We start from the raw sequence: 20,016 nt of genomic DNA on the forward strand, positions 1-20,016 counted from the left end.
GAGGGGGAAAAGACCTGAAGTGTGTGATTTCTTGGGGCACCTGTGAGTGTGCGCCCCGAAACCCAGGGTGTGTGTGTGTGTGGATGAGGGTGGGGGGGTGCACTTGGCCGTGGCTGTGGCCAGGTGCGCGTTTAGGGTCCCGGCGCAAGTGAACCTTGGAGACTACACCAGCCAAGGAGGAAGATGGGGTTTGGGGCTTGCGGCGGCCGGGCGCGCGCGCGTACTGCAGGGCGTGGGCGGGGGGCGCGTGGCCGGGTGGGCGCGCGTGGGGGGCGCGCGGCGCGGGCCGGGGGCGGGGACACTGCGGCGGCGGCAGCAGCAGCAGCTGCGGCGGCGGCGCGGACACGGCCCGGTCGCCCCCCGTGGCAGGCGCGGCGCGGAGGGAGCGGGCGCAGCGCGGAGCTCGGGTCCATGGTGCGCCCGTGTCCGTCGGTCGGGCCGCGCGGGCGGCTCCGCGCGTGGCCCGGCGCTCGCGACCTCGCCCCTTCGCTGCGGGCTCGGCCCGCCCGCTGCCGCCGCCTCCTCCCCCGGGGCGGCGCGGCGCCGGCGGGCGGCGGCGCGGAGGCCGGACCGGGCGGCGGCCCAGGCGGCGCTGGGGGCGCGGCGGCCAAGGCGGGCGGCGCCGCAGACATGACGGACAACATCCCATTGCAGCCGGTGCGCCAGAAGAAGCGGATGGACAGCAGGCCCCGCTCCGGGTGAGTGGGCCCGGCTCCGGCTCGGCTGCCTCTCCTTTGTCCGCGCGCCCCGGGGCTCCGCGCTCGGCCCGGCCGGGCCTGACAGGTTGGCGACTCCCGGCGCCATGAGCGCGGCCGGGCCGGGGCGGCGGCGGCGGCTCTGTGTGTGTGTGTTGGGGCGGGGGCGTCCTCAGGTCCAGCCACGCGCCAGGTCCCCAGCCCGGCTCCATCCTTGCTGGGCCCAGGGACCCGACTGCCTGGCGACTTTGGAAACCCGAAGAAGCCGGGCTCGCTCCAGCGCCGTTTACACGCGCGCCGAATTAGGATCAGCTGTGTCTTAGAGCCGATTTATTGTTTCGAAACGACTCGTTGTCGCTGTAAGCACGATTTAGGCAGTGTGGAGCCGTGCCCTGCGCGTGAAGCTCCCTCAGTCGCCCAGATGGGTCCTGCTTGGGAGGTCTCGGCCACCGCCGTGGGGCCGCACCTCTGGTCCCAAGGCCTACCCCCACACCCAGGAGGTGCTGAGACCACCTGCTGTCCGGATCACCACTGGCCCCTCCCTGCCCTGGGGGTGGAGAGGCAAAACGCAGCCCCAGAGGGTGGGAGGGGGGCTCCTGTTGGCCGGTTGGTGACTCTGCCCCCGCCCTCCTCCCGGAGCTGGGATGTGGGGGTGCAATCAGGAGCCCCCCTAGCCGGGGTGGGAGCTGCCATCTGCTGTGCCCTTGCCGCAACAGCGGATTCGGAGGGCAGCGGCAGTGGTGGGGGCTTCCCTTCAGCTGGAGAGGGAAGACGGATGGGCAGTTTGCGTCCTGCCGCCTTCCTGTTGGGAGGGTGACGGAGAGGTTTTCCAGGGCAGTGGCCTCGCCCGCGATTGTCCTACCTGGGGGCGGGGGAGAGGGTGATGCAAACTCAGATTTCCTGGCCCCGCCAATCAGAGTTCCCGGGGGTGGGAACCGGAGCTGTGCGCTTTCTCCAAAGGCTCAGGTGAGGCGGGCTCCAGGGCCCCTGCGCCCGCGGCTGGGCGGAGCCTTCGGCCTCGGTGGCCCGCCCCCGCCTGCGCTCGGCCAGGCGGCGGCAGGTTACTGCCGCGTCAGTGGCTTGGGCCGCGGTGGTGGACTGCGGGGGCGGCTTCCACAGGTGTGCGAGGACTGCAAACGCAAGATGGTGCCAGTTTCCATGTTGTGGGGTCTTTGTCCCCGTCTTCCTCGAATGCCCCTGCGCAGCCCATGTATTTTGATTGGAATTTTGTGGTTCCCTAGTCGTGCCTTGACCGATGGGAAGATGCGTGCAGGGACTGAGCCGGGTGATGGAGAAGCGAAGAACAGGATGGTTTGACATCCTGGGCCTGGCTTTATGTTGTAATCAACTAGGGCACTTAGGCCGGGCATTCCTGGCCCCTATCCCACCCTTGGAATCATGTCTGTGGTGGGATCTCAGGTTCTACAAACTGGGAACTAAGGTTGTATCTTGTTGAGGAAGCAATGCAGTGTGCCACCTGTTTACATAGGGTTTACCACGCGTGGGGTCTTCCATGTCATCCAGGGATGATGTCAAATCCAGGGAAAATGTGGACCGGTTATTTGCAAATCCTGTTCTCATTTTTTTAAAAGATATATTTATTTTTATCGCAAAGTCAGATTTACAGAGAGAAGGAAAGACAGAAAGATCTTCCACCTGCTGGTTCACTCCCCAGAGGACCACAACAGCCGGAACTGAGCCAGAGCTGAGCTGATCAGGAGCCAGGAGCCTGCTTCTCCCACACGGGTGCCGGGCTCCAACGCTTTGGAGCATTCTTGACTGCTTTCCCAGGCCACAAGCAGGGAGCTGGATGAGAAGTGGAGCAGCCGGGACACAAACTTGTGCCCATATGGGATCCCGGTGCATGCAAAGCAAGGACTTTAGCCACTAGGTTACCGTGCCAGGCCATCTTGTTCCCATTTTATAGAAGATACTAGAGCCTCAGGCTTCCCAGGAAGGAAGCCCCCATTCGTACCAAGGGCTGATGGTACATTTTGAAAGCTCTCCCAGGAACAGCCATGCTTCAGATTGATTTAACGTATTTGAGAAAAATGCTAATAAAATTTTTAAAGTGAATGTTAGCATGATAGAACCACATGTCATGCGTGTGGAGACGCAGAGGGGTTGGTACAGGTAGACTTTTAAAGAAAATCCAGCTAAAATGGAGGCCCACACCACCTTTCTGCTGCAGGAGAGATCTACGTCCTAACCTGTGACATGCATTCAGATTCAGGTCATGCATACGCAGTGTCCAGCACCTGTCTGTTGTGTCTGATCTGGCTTTTAGGACCCGCAGAGCGAGCTTGGGAATCCTGGAGACTGGGGGAGGCAGAAAGAGGTGGGCCTCCGGAGAGTGTAACTGAGAGTAACCGGGGAGGTGGGGGCAGCTCTCGGAAGTGGAGGTGAGTGGCACTGTCAGTCCCTCCCTCGACCCTGGCTGCAGATAGGGAAACCAGGATTGTGCCAAGTTAAATCCCGGTACCAGGTCGAGGGAACTGTCATGGTGAAGATGGGTTTATGCCGAGCCGGCTTGTGTCTTTGACAGTTCTGGGCAGCAGAGCTGTTGCAGATTTGGGGAGTTTGTGGTTAGAAAGCAGAAGCAAGATGCCCTGTGTCCTGGGGATGGTGCCTTTGGCACGGGCCCTGTTCAGTCTCTTGCAGAGCGGAGGAAGTGACCCAGCACGTCCTGATATAGAAAGAACGTTTGGAATGGTTGACTTTGGAAGGGAGGTCTTTGCCCCACATGGCTGGAAGTTTTTGTTTTTTGTTTTTTTTTTAAAGATTTATTCATTCTACTACAGCCAGATATACACAGAGGAGGAGAGACAGAGAGGAAGATCTTCCCTCCGATGATCCACTCCCCAAGTGAGCCGCAATGGGCCGGTGCGCACCGATCCGAAGCTCGGAACCTGGAACCTCTTCCGGGTCTCCCACACGGGTGCAGGGTCCCAAAACCTTGGGCCGTCCTCGACTGCTTTCCCAGGCCACAAGCAGGGAGCTGGATGGGAAGTGGAGCTTCCGGGATTAGAACCGGCGCCCATATGGGATCCCGGGGCTTTCAAGGCGAGGACTTTAGCTGTTAGGCCACGCCGCCGGGCCCTGGAAGCTGTTTTATGCCATCATGACCTTTGCTTCTGGCCGAATGCAGCTCCCCATCCCTCTGGGCAAGACAGGCCGCTGGGAGCCTGGTCCCAGGAGCTGGAGCTGAGTGGAAGCCCAGGCTCCATCTCTTATAGGCTGTGTGATCTCAAGATGGCTTATGCTTGCTATGTGTAAGTTTTTCCACCTGTGAGGTAGGAATGACCATTGATGCACAGGATTGGGCTTTTAGGGTTTTTGTGTGTTTTACTCACAGAGTTACTTGGACAGTATGACAGTGAACATTCAGCACGCTTCTAGGGTTTCTGGAGCTCATGGTGATAACAAGTTTGTGTGAGATTTGCTTTTGGGCGTCTCCTGGCTGCCTCTTTCATGGAGAGAAATTCAGAAATACTGTGGACAAAAAAAGTTATGGACATCATTGCTCTTTGCCCAGTTGGGGGCCATGGACATCGTTCTCAAGTGTTGCCTATAGGTGTGAGGGGCCCCAGTGTGATTTCAGAGACGCAGGTCTTCACGTTGTCATAGTTGACCCAACTGGGCAAGGGTATGCTCGTGTTTGTTTTATTTGAAAATCGTGGTGATAGGAAGAGAGGGAGAGACAGAGAGACAGAAGGAGAGGTTCCACCTGCATGTTTGCTGCCAGCAGTAGGAAGGGTCAGGCTGTGCTGACGCTGTCTGCCTGGTGGCTGGTGGGGACCCAAGTTTTGATGCTTTGAACTGCTTCCTCCCAGGTGTACGCTGGCAGGAAGCTAGAAGTGGGAACTGAGCTGGAACTGCAAGCCAGGTGCTCCAGTGGGAAAGGCAGATGATCTAAGTAGCATGGCCAGATGTCCGCCCTACAGTACAGGGTGTGTGTGTGTGTGTGTGTGTGGTTTTCTGAATCGCAGAGTGCACCAGCAGGAATCTGGGACTCAGATCCAGTCACTGATATTGGAGGCAGGCATCCCAAGCGGAGGCTTACTGTGCTGTGCCACCACAGTGTCTGCTGCCGTTCCTTTCTGTTGCGTGGACAGGGTGTGTTTCTTCATCCTCACCAGCACAGGTGTATCTTGGAGCCGCAAGGTCTTGAGGTCTCGTGGGGTCCGTCTCTGTGTCTTCCATGACAGTGAGCGGGTCCTGCTGCCTCAGTGTGCTCCCTCTCACCTTTTCTTTCTTTCTTTCTTTTTTTTTAAGATTTATTTATTTTTATTGGAAAGGCAGACTTACAGAGAGAAGAAGAGACAGAAAGTCTTCCATCTGCTGGTTCAGTGCCCAAATGACCACAGTGGCAGTAGCTGAGCAGATCTGAAACCAGAAGCTTCTTCCAAGTCTTCCATGCAGGTGCAGGGTCCCAAGGCTTTGGACTGTCCACCTTTGCTTTCTCAGGCCACAAGCAGGGAACTGGGAGGGAAGTGGAGCAGCAGAACATGAACCAGTACCCGTAAGGTATCCTGGTGCTTGCAAGCGTGGATTTAGTCAATGCGCCATTGCGTCTCCCTCTGACCCTTGTTACTTAAGATCTGCAGTGTTTTGGCACTGAATTGGCAGTTTCTGGCTCGTGCCACACCTTGTCCTTTGTGTGGCACTTTTTTTTTTTTGTCCCAGTCCTTCCTTTACTGATTAGGAAACCAAGACTCAGGAGGGTAAAGTATTTAGTAGAGGCCAGGAGTGAGTGGCGGCAGCTAATTACCAGTCTGGTGGATGCAGCGTCTGGGGAAGTGGGTGGGCTCTTCCCGTGGAGGGCAGGGGCTGCTCGACACTGCCCGACACTGCCCGACACTGCAGATTTTCTCAGTGGAACTGTTCTTGCTCCCAGAACAATGAGGCTCCCCCACCCACACACATACACCTGCAGGGTGGAGAGTTCGCTAAACTCCCTTATTGAAAAGTGTATTACATTTTGAAAAGTGCTGTTTATATATATATGTATATATGTGTATATACATATATGTATATATGTTTATATATTTATATTTATTTATATATTTATATAATAAATATATGAAATATAATATATAATATAAATAAATATGAATGTTTATTTATATATATTTATGTATGTACATACATATATATACATGTGCTGTTTATATATATAATATATAATTATATATATAAAATTTTGAATTTTTGAATTATGTGGTACGATTTCATATAGACTGGGGTTTCTCCCCAAACTCCTACTCCCGACAGATTTTCCTCATTTTACTACAATGGTATAGTCCTTCATAAGGAATTCTAATCCCATCAGTCTCTTATTTAAGTGTACCCTGACATTGCTGGTACAGACAGTGTCAGTCCGGCGTCCCATTGTCTACGTATGTCCAAGAGTTTCATTGGGAATCCGTCTTTTGTCTGGAAGCAGGGATGCATGTTGCATTATACTCATCTGGATATGGTGGATCCCAGTACTCCATCACTATACATTTCCATAATTGAGAAGCCATGAAACAAGGTCAACAATTGGTATGAGTTAGAACAACAACAAATTACAGTACTGTATTGTTTGTTTTTTAAGATTTATTTATTTTTATTGGAAAGGCGGATATACAGAGAGGAGGAGAAACAGAGAGGAAGATCTGCCTTCCGATGATTCACTCCCCAAGCAGCCACAACGGCTGGACCTGAGCCAATCCGAAGCCAGGAGCCAGGAACTCCTTCAGGGTCTCCCACTTGGGTTCAGGGTCCCATGAAAAACGTGACTTGTAAACCACATAGCTGGCCACATTGGTGCAAGAATTGAACACCTCTGTTGTCTTTGTCTAAATGGCATTTGTGGTGCTGTAAGAGAGGGAGGCTAGAAGAGCTCCTGGCTGGTGGTGGGGGGGGAGGTGGGTAGGGTGCACCAGGCTATTTCCTTGTCCCGGTGACATCTCAGTGTCGTTTGCTGAATGCCAGCGAAGAGCCCGCTGGCTGCTGTCCTCAAGGCGGAATCAGCGGGCCTGGCAGGGACTCCTGCCAGTGCCAGGTGCTTCGCCGTGTTGCATGATGGTTGGACACAGTCAGGCTTGACTTCAGGGCGTCTCAGCCCCAGCACTGGCAACCTTTCAGGGTCAGGGCATTCTCTGCAGACTGTGAAGCAGCAGGCCTGGCCTTGACCCCTCCACCCATGACAGCCAAACCTGTCTCCACGTTTGCGATGCCGTTTGTGCATGGCTTGCGGACTGCAGGCTGTCTCCCTCGCAAGTGCAGTGTGCAGGGGCTGCTGTCGGAGAAGGGCAGGGCGGAGCAGTGGCTGCTGGGGTGTGAGGCAGGATGAGCCGTGGGTGCAGAGTCAGTGCTGCACAGCAGGGTGGCTGTGGGAGGCCGTGATGTAGCATGTGGCTCAGGATAGCTAGAAAGAGGGTTTGGAATGCGTTTACCGTAAGGAAGGAAGTGGAGGGGATGGGTGTGTTGGTGACCTGGATGTGAGCACAACACAATGGATATGTGTAATCAAAACATCACACTGTACCCCATTTAGATATGCAGTTGTTTATTTATTTATTTGCCATTAAATAAACAGATGGATCAAAAAAGGAAAAACGTCCAGATATGGTCCTGTGCCTCAAGGTGGCCTTAAGGAGTACTTACTGTGCTGGTACAGTGTTCACTGTGAGGGACTGTGTTCCTGTTTTAACCCTTGTGAGTTACCTATTCTATCTTAAAAAAGGGAGGACAACCCCAAGAAACCGGTCGGGTGGCAGGGTGCAGTGAACAAGCCCACCCCATGGGGTGTGCACACCCCGAGTCAGTGCCGGAGCTCGGGCCCACCTTGGCCTTCCGCTCCAGATCCCTGTTGATGGGCCCTGGGGAGGCGGCAGATGACAGCTCAGGTGCTCGGATCTCTGTCACCCAGCGAGGAGACCCGGGTGGAGCGCCTGGTTTTGGCCTGCAGCCCTGCTGTTGTGAGCTTTTTGAAAGTGAGCCATGAAGAGAAAGTCACCTATCCCTCTTTCTCTGCCTTTCAAGTAAATAAAAAATGAATATATGCACAGAAAAAAGCCTACTGAGCAAGCAGCCTGTATCTGGACTATCGCTCTCCACTGTGAGGTCAGAATTCTGATTTAGTGGCCGAGGAAGGCAGCTGTTGGAACGCGAGGGCGCTGTGGACTGAACTGCGCGTGTGCAAGCCCTCATCCCCAGCCCACCAAAAGTCACTGTGCAGATGAGAGCTTCACAGACTGATTTAAGAGAGACTGGGTGGTCCTAGTCTCTCTGAAAGTGGCCTTGTAAGAGGAGGGGGTTGACGCACTCAGGCACCAGAGGGGACACCTCTGAGGACATTGGGAACGGAGCAGAAGTGGCCTCAGGGCAAGCCAGACCAGCTGGCACCTTGGCCCGGGGCCTCCAGAGTGATGTGAAGTCTTGGCCTAGGGCACCTACTGTGCTTTTGGCCTCACTCGCTGTACTCTGGTGGCAAATGAACTGGGGAACATTTCTCTTAGTGCTGCTGGGTTAGCAGCTTTCATCTTGCTCCGTGTTACTAATAAACCTTCATTGTAAGCCGGCATCCACGGACTCTACCATCCATCCGAGGACTCTACCTCCTCCTCCAGGACTAACCTGCATTCTCTGCTGGTGTGGGTGCTGTTCCCAGATGTTTGTTTTTACTGTCCTTGCCACCTATGGCTGCTTGCTGATTGTCACTTCTGTCATCCCTCTTGCATGGTACCAGGCTGCTACTTCTGTCACATGCTAAGTGCTGGGTGCTGTTCAGGGCATTCTGTGCCCCTCTTTCCCTGTAATTCACCTGACAAGCCCCTTGTAGGCATGATCCAACTGGGGAACCAGAGGTTGGCTTTTTTTTTTTTTTGCTTTTAGCTTTGCTTTGATGTAGACTGACATACATTCCAGTTTTTAAGAAGGTGCATCTAATGTGTATGGATACAACAGACTAATCACAGCCTGTTTGACAGTCTGTCTTATTTAAGATTGTAAATTTGGGGCAGGGGAAATAAGAAAAACACTGTTTGCAGATTCATCCCCCAAATAATTAAGAGCAGGAAACTCCATCCGGGTCTTGCATAGAGGAGCAATACCTGCTGCCTTCCGGGTGCCCATTAGCAGGAAGTTGGACTTGGGAGTGGAGCCAGCACTTGGACCCAGGGTTGCGGGCGTCACCAGTGGTGTCTCAAGCCCTACACCCCTTGATTTGTCTTTTATTTTTGTCTTGGAAGTGATGTTTGTGTCCCAAGTCCTGGGCATCCAGAACAGACCCCTACAGCAAACAAAAGGGAGGTCGAGAAAACCGAGAAGTCATCCCTCAGGCACGGGGTAAGAGGGACCTGCCAGGCGACATTCCCCAAAGTTCCGTCCCTGGCGCCTCAGTCATCAAGTGCCCAAGCGGAAACCCTGGCCTTGGATTTGGGCATCTCGGCAGCTTGCCAGCCAACTTATTAGGGTATTCAGATCCCCAAGCTTTACACATTCACAAAAATGTTACTGGAAATTTATAGCAAGGAGCTAAAAATAACTGTTGTTGATTCTTCATTCACTCCCTCTGTAAGTAGTCAGTACACGCTCGCAGTCTTGGTGGCGGGGAGATGGCAGCACAGTGAGCCCTAAGATGCACCCAGCAAGGTGCTTATGCCCCACCCACCACCAGTGACTCCCAAGGGTTCTGCCACCTTTGGGTTTCTTAGGTGCTGGTACCCCTGCCGTGGATACCCTAAGTTCGTTGGTTGTGATGTAGTCCAATACAAGCTACTGTGACCACTCGATTTCCAGCAAGTGGAGGCTCACAGGGTTGAATTGCTATTCCAGGTGTTGCCTGGTTCTCCCTAATGAAGGCTTCCCAGACCGCCCACTGTGTGGGAGCCAGCATCCATGTATTTATTTGTGTTTTGCTTCTCATTGTTTAATTTCTATTCCCATGCACTCGCCTACAAAATGTAGGCTGCATGAGAGCAGTGCCATTGGAAAAAAGCATTTGTTTATTTTGTAAGACAGGGGAGAGGGAGGGCGAGAGACAGCTGGAGCTCCCATCTGCCTGTTAATTCCCCAGACGCCCAGAAGCCGGGAACTCAATCCATGTCTCCCACGTGGGTGACAAGGACACAGCCACTTGAACCATGGTCTCCTGCCTCCCAGGGTGCACTTTTGCAGGAAGCTAAAATCTGAGTGGGGTAGAGCCAGAAGGGGAACTGAGGCACTCGTGGTGTGGGCTGCAGGTGTTTCCGCCGTAGCTCAGCTGCTGCACCCAATGCCTGCCAGAGCGCGGTGTCCCTGCATGTCTCCTCGGCTGAGTCCCTGTGTCAGCAAGTGGCTGCTGCATGTAAAATGCGCTTGCTGATAGAACAGCGACAGGAGTTCCCATCAGCTCTGTCCTGCCTCCGGGCCCTTAGCTGCACTCATTAAGAATGAGGAAGGCTGTCTGTGTTCTTAACTCATCAGGACTGGCAGAGGGGGCACAAGGCCGGTTTTGGGAGAAGCTGTGTCCAGTATTGGAGGCAGAAGGAGGAAAACAGTGGGACAGGAGGAAGAGAGGAACTCCAGACAGGTTTCTCCACTTCTCGCATTTCCCCTCAGCCCAGGGCTCCAGGGAGCAGCACACAGTGGCCACTGGCTATTTGAGGTTCCAGGGGTCCCGGGTCCCTGGGGTGCTTCGTGCCTGAAGCTGTCCTGGGGGCAGTGTCAGCAGCTCCCTCGGAGAGAGATGGCCCATGTTGGCCGGCACCTGTGCTGGCTGGGGCTGAGCAGCTGTCAGGCACTGTTTCCTGAGCTTTGTGCCAAGTGAGAGACCAGGGAGAGCTGGGTGGAGAACTATACATGGAGAAGCCAGAGGGGGTCATGCATAGCCCACCCAGGTGTGGGTGCCCAACCACAGGACCTGGCTCAGAGACAGATAGATACACACACACACACACAGCCTCCCTCCTTCCCCCACCCCTGTCCCGACCCTGGGACTTCTCGCATTATTAAATGCTGGCTCCTCTAACGGGAATTGAAGGCACAGTAGCTGGAATGTCCGAAAGCCTTGATTCCTCTCTGTGTAACCAGTTGCTATTAAGCAATGTAATAACAGTTCATTTCGCTGTTGAAAACTTTTTTTAAAATGATGTATTTAATTTTATTTGAAAGTTGGATTTACAGAGAGAAGGAGAGTCAAAGAGAAAGATGTTCTGTCCGCTGGTTCACTCCCCAAATGACCACAACAGCTGGAACTGAGCCAATCCAAAGCCAGGAGCTTGTTTTGGGTCTACAGTATGTGTGTACAGAGACCCAAGGATGTAGGACGCCCTTCTCTGCTTCCCCAGGCCATTTCAGACCCAGTAGCCGGGTCTGGAAAGGCCAATTACACCCATCTGGAATGCCAGTTCTACAGGTAGAGGATTAGCTTGTTAAGCCACTGCCCCAGCCCCTGTTGTTGTAAATTATAACCTAATGTATAACTAATATCTTTTGGTATTTAATAAGCATTTATCTGTTTATTTTAAGGAGTTACAGAGGAGAGGCAGTGAGAGCTTCTGTCTGCTGCTTCCTTCCTCAGATGGCTGCAGTGCCAGTGCTGTTAGGCCAAAGGCTGGAGCCAGGAGCTTCATCTAGTTCTCTCCTGTGAGTGACGCAGGCCATGAAGAGGGAGCTAGATCGGAAGTAGAACACCTGAGACTCGAACCAGCGCAGTGCCTGTATGGGATGGCAGAGGCTTGATATATTATTCCACAGTGCCAGCCCCTACAGGGTGTATTTTAATGTGCATGCTTTCCTGTTCTCGGGGCTCTTGTAGCCTGGGTCATGTGGAACACCTGAGCATCCAGGGGCAGCAACTGCCCATTGCTGGGTGATTTTCTGGAGGGGCTGTGCTGTATTACACTTACAGAAACCTGGCCACACTCCGGGCTCAGAATTTGAGTGGCAGCCTTATGCACCTGTTGTGGGATGCCGCCAGTGTTTGGCTGGTGGCCCAGGGGAGTGTCACTTCTGGTGGCAGGTTGGGTAGTTATTGGGGATGTGTTTGGGAGTTTGCAGACAGTCATTAAGTCCTAGGTGGATGAGGAAAATCAGGTTGTGCTCTGTGCTGTTTCTCATGGGCAAAACCATGTGTAGGTGCCAGGGCCATGGGCCAAGATAGGGCTTGCCATGCAATGTCACCTGGAACAGGAGAACCAAGAATAGTCTGTGCCCTGGGTCGTTGTGCCAGCCCTCAGCACCTCCCCCTGGGTCATTGTTCCAGCCCTCAGCACCTCCCCCCCCCCCCGGGTCATTGTGCCAGCCCTCAGTACCTCCCTCCCCCAAAGGTGACCTCCTCCCATGGACCAGGAGGGTGACCTGGCAGGCAGCCATAGATACGTGGCAGTGCCAAGGCCATGCCCCTGGTGGTGCAGCACTTCAGCATTGACTACTGCATGTGCCTCCGTGGGAACAGGTAAAGGGGAGAGAGAGGAGGCTGCCGGTCCAGGGCAAGGCATGCCTGCTGAGTGTCATGAGGTTAAGGAATGAGGATTCAAACCAGCCTCTCTGGTTCATGCCTGAAATCTGCCACATATGTCCTGTGAGTGAGTTCCCCTCCCTCCAAAGAGGGTATGGTTCATCGTTGTGTAATGCAGTGTTAACCATCACCACAGGGCTATGGGAAGAGAGCGGTGGGCCCATGCCATGCCATGGAGACCTCTCCCGTGTTTCTGTCTTCTAGTTTTTTTTACCCAAGTTTTTCTTCTGCCAAGTTCAGAGGTAGCTGTCAGAGTCCCCAGAGGGGTGACAATGCTAAAGTATGCTGGTTCTGGGGTCAGCCTTCAGACCCACGGCCTGGCTCCGTCCCTCCCCCTGCAAGTGCAGATCCTCCTCTGCAAGGGGGTGGGGATGAAAGCCCCTGCTGTGGGCATGTGGGAGGAGTCACCCGGAGGATTGCCCCACAGTGCCTGGCACACACTATACATGTCGTATGTGGCTTGTTTGTTTGCCTACTTATTTTCATTTGAAAGGCGAAGACACAGGGAAGGGAAGCGAGAGAACCAGAGAGACCGTCCATCTGCAGGTTGACGCTGTCGGTACTTGAACGAGCCAGGGTAGGTCCTGGCAGAAGCCAGGAACCTGGAGCTGCAGCTGGGTCTCCCACATGTAGTGCACGCAGAGGGCATTGTTGATGACTGCCCATGATTAGCAGTGTTACAGCAGTGGACGTTGTGTTCACAGAGGCCTTGGAGGGGAATTTTATTTGTAATGTTGAAAGATTTGCTTATTTGAATACAAGAGAGTAGCTGGGGTCCCCCACATGGTGGCCCAGGTACTTGAGCTGCCTGCAGGGTGCTCCTCAGCAGGAAGGTAGATCCCAAGTGGAGGCTGGGCTCGAACCCAGGCTCTGCATGTGATCTGAGTGTCGCAGCAGCATCTCAGCAGTTGCAGGGCGAATGGCTGCCTTCACTTGCCTTTTCTGCCCTCCCAGGTCTGCCCAATGCCGGATGTTGAGGTTGTTTGTTTATTTCTTCCTGGGTGTTCCCATTTCCTGAGAGGCTGGTGTGAGAGGCAGGCAGGCAGGCAGGCAATTTTGGCAAATATTTACCGAGTGCTTGTTGATTGTGAGGGAGGGTTGGAGCTGAGGAGGGCTTCTGTGGAAGGCCAACTCCTTGTTACTTTTTGCAGAAACATTGTTGCCTTAACCCTTTCCTCCAAATATTTGCTTTTCCCAGTGCCTTCAGCCCGACTATGGGAAACCAGTGTCCACCTGGTCAGCACGCTTACCTACTGCCAAAACCCGTGTTTGTCTTTGAGTCAGATGGTTAGAAGTCCACTTTGATTTTTCCTTTATGCAGATAGAGGGTGTACGCAGGAAACAGGCTAGATTGAATTATTTGAGTCTGACACCTTAACTTGGTTGTGTAATTGTTGCTGTCAACAGTGAGAAACAGTGAGAAAGCTCTTTCATGTTTTTTTTTGGGGGGGGTTCAGGTTAGTATTATAACATTTATTAGAAGGTTTTCTTTTTACTTGGAAAAATAGCATAAGGGAAATCATGTCATTAATTGAATGGGTATGGTGTGGCCCAGGTACTGTCGTAGGCCCATTACATGTACAAACCTCAAATCCTCAGAGGAATTCAGCAAGGCAGGTGTTATTGTTGTACAGACAGAAAACCATGTGGGGCCCAGCGGCGTGGCCTAGCGGCTAAGGTCGTCGCCTTGAATGCGCCCCAGGATCCCATATGGGTGCTGGTTCTAATCCCGGCAGCTCCACTTCCCATCCAGCTTCCTGCTTGTGGCCTGGGAAAGCAGTTGAGGATGGCCCAAAACCTGCACCCGTGTGGGAGACCTGGAAAAGGTTCCTGGTCCCGGCTTCAGATTGGCACAGTACCGGCCGTTGCACTCACTTGGGGAGTGAATCATCAGACAGAAGATCTTCCTCTCTGTCTCTCCTCCTCTCTGTATATCTGCCTTTCCAATGAAAACAAAGAAATCTTGAAAAAAAATAAAGAAAATTATGTGGCCCCCAGACCAGAGCCAGGCAGAGCCAGGCTGGGGTTTGCATCTGGGCCTGCTGGGTTTCCACCACGTTCCCTCTTCTCGCTTGCACAGCTCTGCTGTTTTGAAGCTATACTCGGTAATTTCTTGTTCTCAACTCATTTTGTTAAGAAGCCTCAGTGTTGGGGCTGACTTTGTGGTGGCAGCGGATTAAAGCTGTAATGCCAGCATTCTGTAGGAGCACTGTTTCAGATCCTGGCTGTCTCGCTTCCCATCCGGCTCCCTGCTGATGTACCTGGCAAAGCAGTGGAGGATGGCCCAGGTACCTGGGTTCCTGTCGCCCACAAGGGAGGCCCAGATGGAGCTTCTGGCTTCAGCCTGGCAGACCTGGCTGTTGTGGCCATTGGGGAATGATCCAGCAGGTAGATCACTTTTTCTCTGTCACTCTGCCTTTCAGGTAAACACATAGAAAAGAAATAAAAAAGGAAAAAGAAACATCATCCAAGACATCAAGATAGCAGTGCAGCTCTGAGAAGTGGCCCCTTGGAGGCCTCTGGGTGTGGGCAGGAAGCCACCCAGTATGGCGGGTGGCAGATGCCATTGGCAGGGAGCCTGGCTGCCGCCTCTTCTGTCAGGACAGATGGGAGAATGTGACCCCTTGCGGCTCTGCCAAGGTCAGGGTTTCCTCTGCACCTGCAGTTCCGGCGATGTGGGTACTGCCAAGAGGAAGTTCAGGGAATTCCTGGGCAGGAATTATGTCATGCTGAGGTCTTCAGGGATGCTTTCTTTTTCACTTTTCCTTCAGCATTTGCAACTGTGCTCTAGTTTGCTTGCTTGCTTGCTTTTTACAGGATTATTATTTTTGAAAGGCAGAGTGACACAGAGAGAGGTAGAGGCAGAAATCTTCCACCCACTGGCTCACTCTTTGCATGGCCACAGTGACTGGGACAGGCCTGGGCCCGCTCTTGGGCCATCTGCTGCTGCTTTCCCAGGCACATTGGGCGCTGGATAAGGAGTGGAGCAGGTAGAACTCTAACTGGCCATTCAGTGTGGGCTGCCCATGTCTCAAGCAGCAGGTTAACTGCCTGCGCCACAGTGCTGGCTCCTGGCCACTTGGTGACATCAAGCACCTGCTGGTGTCTGGCCAGGATGGAGGGGTGGAGGCCAGGACCCGCCACAGCTGTGTACCGTGGCCAGCACCGTGACCTGCTGGTCCTGAGTCATGGGGTTTGCTTTTCACATTGTTGGCTTTGAAATTCTCTGGCACTTCCCTTAGGTGACATTGTTTTCCATGTAGATAAGTGATGTGAGGTTAGCTTTTAAAACACCTTAATGTGAGCAAAGTAAGTGAACTTAAAGCCAGGAGTTTAGAAATATGATCTGGGCCAGAGTGCCCAGGCTGGGCACCGTCAGCACTTTGGGTTGGGTCATTCTCTGGTAGGGCTGTGCGTGGTGAGGTGCTGAGCTGTGTTCCTGACCTCCCCACTCATGATTGCAATAGTTTGCTCTAATTTTAACAAAAATGTCTGTAGACGCTGTCAGACTCACCTGGGCCCTTGCTCAGGTCGGGGAGCAGACCTGCATGCAGCCATGGTGGTGAGGCACAGCTGGCGCTGAGGTGTGATGTGGGTGGTGTTGGTCACAGAGAGGCCTTGGGAGACAAAACTAGGGGCATGCATAAAGAGAAAGGGTCAGGGCCTTTGAGTGGGGGCTGGGAGAGATCCCTGAAGGTGCTTTCTGGGCTGGTGGCTTGGGCACATCCCAGCCTGAAACAGAGCAGGAACCGTCTGCACCCTCTGCTAAGAGCCCAGTACTGTGCTCACCGGAGGAGCAGGGCAGATACTGAAGGGTGATGTTTGTGCTGAGAGATTGTCACCAACTGGCACAAATATGTATGGGTGTGGGCAGAACAGATCATAGCAAAATGCACCAAGGGCTGTTCTTTGCGGCCCTGAGTTCCAGAAAATGTACGGAGACTGACACTGAAGCTGCGCGATGATCATGCAGACAGAGCTGTAAGTGGCAGTGCCGGGTGTGTGCGCTCTTAGCTCAGGGTGTGCCTGGGCAGGGCTGGGCCCACTCCTGCTTTGCTGCTCCCTGTAGAGGTGGCAGGTGCAGTAGCAGAGCCAGCAGCTGAGACACTGAGTTCTCCATGGCTCGACTTTCCCACTGTGAGGAGGGGGACGATGCCAGCGTCTGTCTGTTGGGTTGTTGCGAACGTGGAGGGAGGCGGGTCCTCTCTCCTGGGTGGTGTGTCCATTGGCTTCAGTCTCCTTGGGGAGCTTGCTGCGTGCCATGCTCTGTCCACATCCAGGGCTTTGTCTTTGCAGTCCCACCTGCCTGGGCTGCCTTGCACTGCACAAGGGGTGTGGATGCTGCTCTGGTCCCCTGGCCAGGCTGTCACTCCTGGTCCCTGCCCTACCAATCTTCCAGAGCCACACACCTTCTCCACACGCCCTCTTCCTTGGCCCCATTTTCTTCTCAGTTGTCGTTCACTGTCTCGCTGGATGGGAACCCAGCACCGAATGCTTCCAGGATCCTGGGTGAATGGATGTGTAGCCAACAGAAGCTGCAGTTACTGGCTGTGTTATTATTATTTTAAAAAGATGTATTTATTCAAAAGGCAGAATGAGAGAGAGAAAGGAAGGTCTTCCATGTACTAGTGCAATCCCGAATGTCCACCACATGTAGGGTTCGGCCAGGCTGGAGCCAGGGACTCCATCCAGGCTTCCAGCTTGGGTAGCAGGGAAGCTTTGGGGCCATCCTCCATTGACTCAGTGGGAACATCAGCAGGGAGCTGGGTTGGAATTGGAGTGCTAGCTGAGGCTGCGGTAGAGGAATAGTGGTGAACCCCACTCCCACCAGCCAGAGCAGCAATGCCAGCCCCTATTGTTGCTGTTATTAAGTGTTTAGTTAAATACAATTTGCTTGAAAGTCAAACTACTCCTGTGTTGAAAGTGTACTAGGTGAAAAGTGGATGAATGATGTGAAGAGTCACAGACTAAAGGACTTGACCTTGATGGGTGTGGGCCTGCTGTGGCAGTGGGTGCAGCTGCCACGTGGGCCACCTGCTTCTGCTACTGGAGTGCCTGTTGTGATCTGAGCCACTGCCTGCTTCCGATGCAGGAGTCTGCTGACTTGCCTGGGAGGAAATGGATGATGACTCAGGGGCTTGGGTTCCTGCAACCCTGTGGGAGACTGGAATGGAGATCTGGCCCGGCTCTACTGTGGTGGGCATTTGGGGAATGAACCAATGAATGGAAAGTCTCTCCTTTCTCTCTGTCTCTCTGTCTCACTTTGCCTTTTGTCTTTAAAAGGGAGGTGGCCTTGAAGCTCTGCTGATACAAAGCCCTTCTGTTATCTTATGCAAAACAAACCCTTGGCCCTGCTGTGCAGTGAGCTTGTGCACAGGAGAAAGCAGGCTACAGTTCCAGCATCTAGTCCCCTCCATACTTAGGGCTTTGTGCTACATGGCATCTAATACCTGGGTGTGTACTTCTGTGAATTTAGCTGGAAAACATCCCAACAGTACATGGACAATGTAAAAAATGTAGATAATGCGGAAGAATTCTTGGAAAAGCTTTCCTTGCTTCTTCCCAAGGGGGGTGGTACTGTCAGCTAACCCAGGGCATCTTCTCGCACCTGCAGGCCCACATCGACATGTGTCTTCTCTTGCTTTCTTGCCGAGATTAGCTTCCTGGGCACGCCTTTGGGCCGCTTGTTTCTGCTTGGAAGCTGTCTTTTGAATGGAGCCATTTCGTGTTCAGCTTGCCTCCTTCCTTGACAACTCTTGCCAGTTCCGTTGCCTTGGCTCCCTGTTTAGTTAACCCCTCTTCCTGTGGTGAATGCTTACATTTGTTTGTAGTCTTTATGTGTAGTGAGTATACTGATGTATTGTGCACATGCCTGCATTTGTAGGTTAGTGAAGAACATCAGTGACTTAGTGCAAGGACTTTTCTGCCAAAATGGAACAGAAAAAAACTTGTATAAGTAGCCTGGCAGTATGGGATTCTCTTAGCTTCTTTCACTGAAAACATGAAACTGTAGGATTCCCCCTATACTCGATATAGGAAAATTGGGAGGCAAAAGTACTTAGAAAAATGTGTGTGTGTGTGTGTGTTAAAGATGTATTTATTTTCATTGGAAAGCCAGATTTACAGAGAGAAGGAGAGACAGAAAGATCTTCTACCTGCTGGTTCACTTCCCAAATGGCTGCAACAGCTGGAGCTGAGCAGATCCAAAGCCAGAAGCTGTTTCTGGGTCTCCCAAGCAGGTACAGAGTCCCAAGACTGAGCCATCTTCTGCTGCTTTCCCAGGCCACAAGCAGGGTGCTGGATGGGAAGTGGAACCTTCAGGGGACACAGAAAGAAAGATTTTCCGTGTCTCCTTCTCTCTGTAAGTCTGACTTTTCAATTAAAAAATAAAAAAAGGCAGTGGGAGAGAGATCTTCCATCCACTAATTTGTTCCTCACGTGGCCACAGTAGCCAGTGCTGTGCCAGTACTCCATCTGGTGGTCCCAAGGGTAGCATGGACCAAGTATTTGGCTCATCACCTGTTCCCTCCCAGCTACGTTAGCAGGAAGCTGGATTGATGGGAAGCTGAGGTGGGACTGGCTCCCAGATACTCTTGGCCTAAGATGAATTTTAATTCTGCCAGATTGAGAGAGAATTTCTGTTAATATTTGCCCAAATAGCAGAAACAGAAGAACAGTAAACTTCCTTCGGGACTAGGGAGAGGAGCTTTCTCTGGTCCTTGCCTGCTTCCAATTTTGGGTCCCCACCCCCCTCTCGTAATAACCATCAGGAGCGCTCCAGAAACCCCTCAAAACAAACAAACAAACAAACAAACAAACAAACCTAGAATAAATAGAGAACAACAAGGAAAGCTTAGAAACAGACAGGAAACGGTCAGCGGGGATGCACTTATAACTCACTGGGTGGGACACAAAGCTTAGTTACTCCTCACTGGGGTATGGAAGATTTCTCTGCTCACCTAAACTGTTGACATATATCCTGTTAGAATTATAGAGTTAGACCACCTGAAAAACAGCCAGGTTCAGCGAAAACATGCTTCAATGCTATAAACTGCTAAATACTAAAATTAAAATAGGCATGAGACAGCTGAATAGCCATCTAAGCCATTTTAGGGTGTACAGAACACGGTTGAATGTAAACCAAAATTGAAATGTCTATGAAGAAGTCACAGGTTGTGGTTGAGAATCTGCATTTTCCTATTAACATATTGGTTAATCAATACCATGTCAATTAATGCCGTAATGTTGTAAATGATTGAAAATATTATGTTGGGACTTTTAATTGATTGGGATGATACTCTGCCGGCTCTGCCTTCAGACCAGAGATGGTCTCATCAAGAAACTATTAAACTTACCAGGACAATAAGATGCTGGACTTTATGCTTGGTAAATACCTCCAATGAAAGAATGTCAACTGAATCTGAACTATGGAAATGCAACAAGGTGGAGCAATCCACCGTGGGGGGGAGGGTTTTGGGAGGGGTGGGGGGAATCCCAGTGCAAAAAAAATGTATCACATAATGCAATGTAATTAATTTAAAAAAAATGAAATGCAAAAAAAAATATTTGCCCAAATAAGTATTTCTGGAGTTGTAGCATTCCCAGCTTACTAAGATCTACAGAGCCATCAACAGGGTTATCTCAGAGTTCCTGTCTCCAAGGCAGCAGATCCCTGTACCCTGCCTCCTCCCTCCCATCCCCACACCTGCCTTTCCCCACGTCCTCCATAGCCCCAGGTCATGCTGGGCTTTGAACCTGGAAGCAAGGATGGGGCAAGCATCACCCTCCTGGAACTTCTGTGTGTGTCTCTGTCTTTGCTCAGCTTCAGAA

At 52.4% G+C, this 20,016-nt stretch overlaps 1 protein-coding gene across 1 annotated transcript in view; it reads left to right on the forward strand.

Moving 5' to 3' along the window:
* The first annotated feature begins 309 nt into the window (after positions 1–309).
* ATP9A (ATPase phospholipid transporting 9A (putative)) overlaps positions 310–20,016 on the forward strand; it is a 97,572-nt gene continuing 77,865 nt past the window's right edge. Inside the window, exon 1 of the mRNA XM_058679605.1 lies at positions 310–698. Within this exon, the coding sequence (XP_058535588.1) occupies positions 412–698 (287 nt within the window). The 5' untranslated portion in view covers positions 310–411. The remainder of the gene's footprint in view (positions 699–20,016) is intronic.

This window comes from Ochotona princeps, chromosome 22 (assembly GCF_030435755.1).
Source record: "Ochotona princeps isolate mOchPri1 chromosome 22, mOchPri1.hap1, whole genome shotgun sequence".
Lineage (NCBI taxonomy): Eukaryota > Metazoa > Chordata > Mammalia > Lagomorpha > Ochotonidae > Ochotona > Ochotona princeps.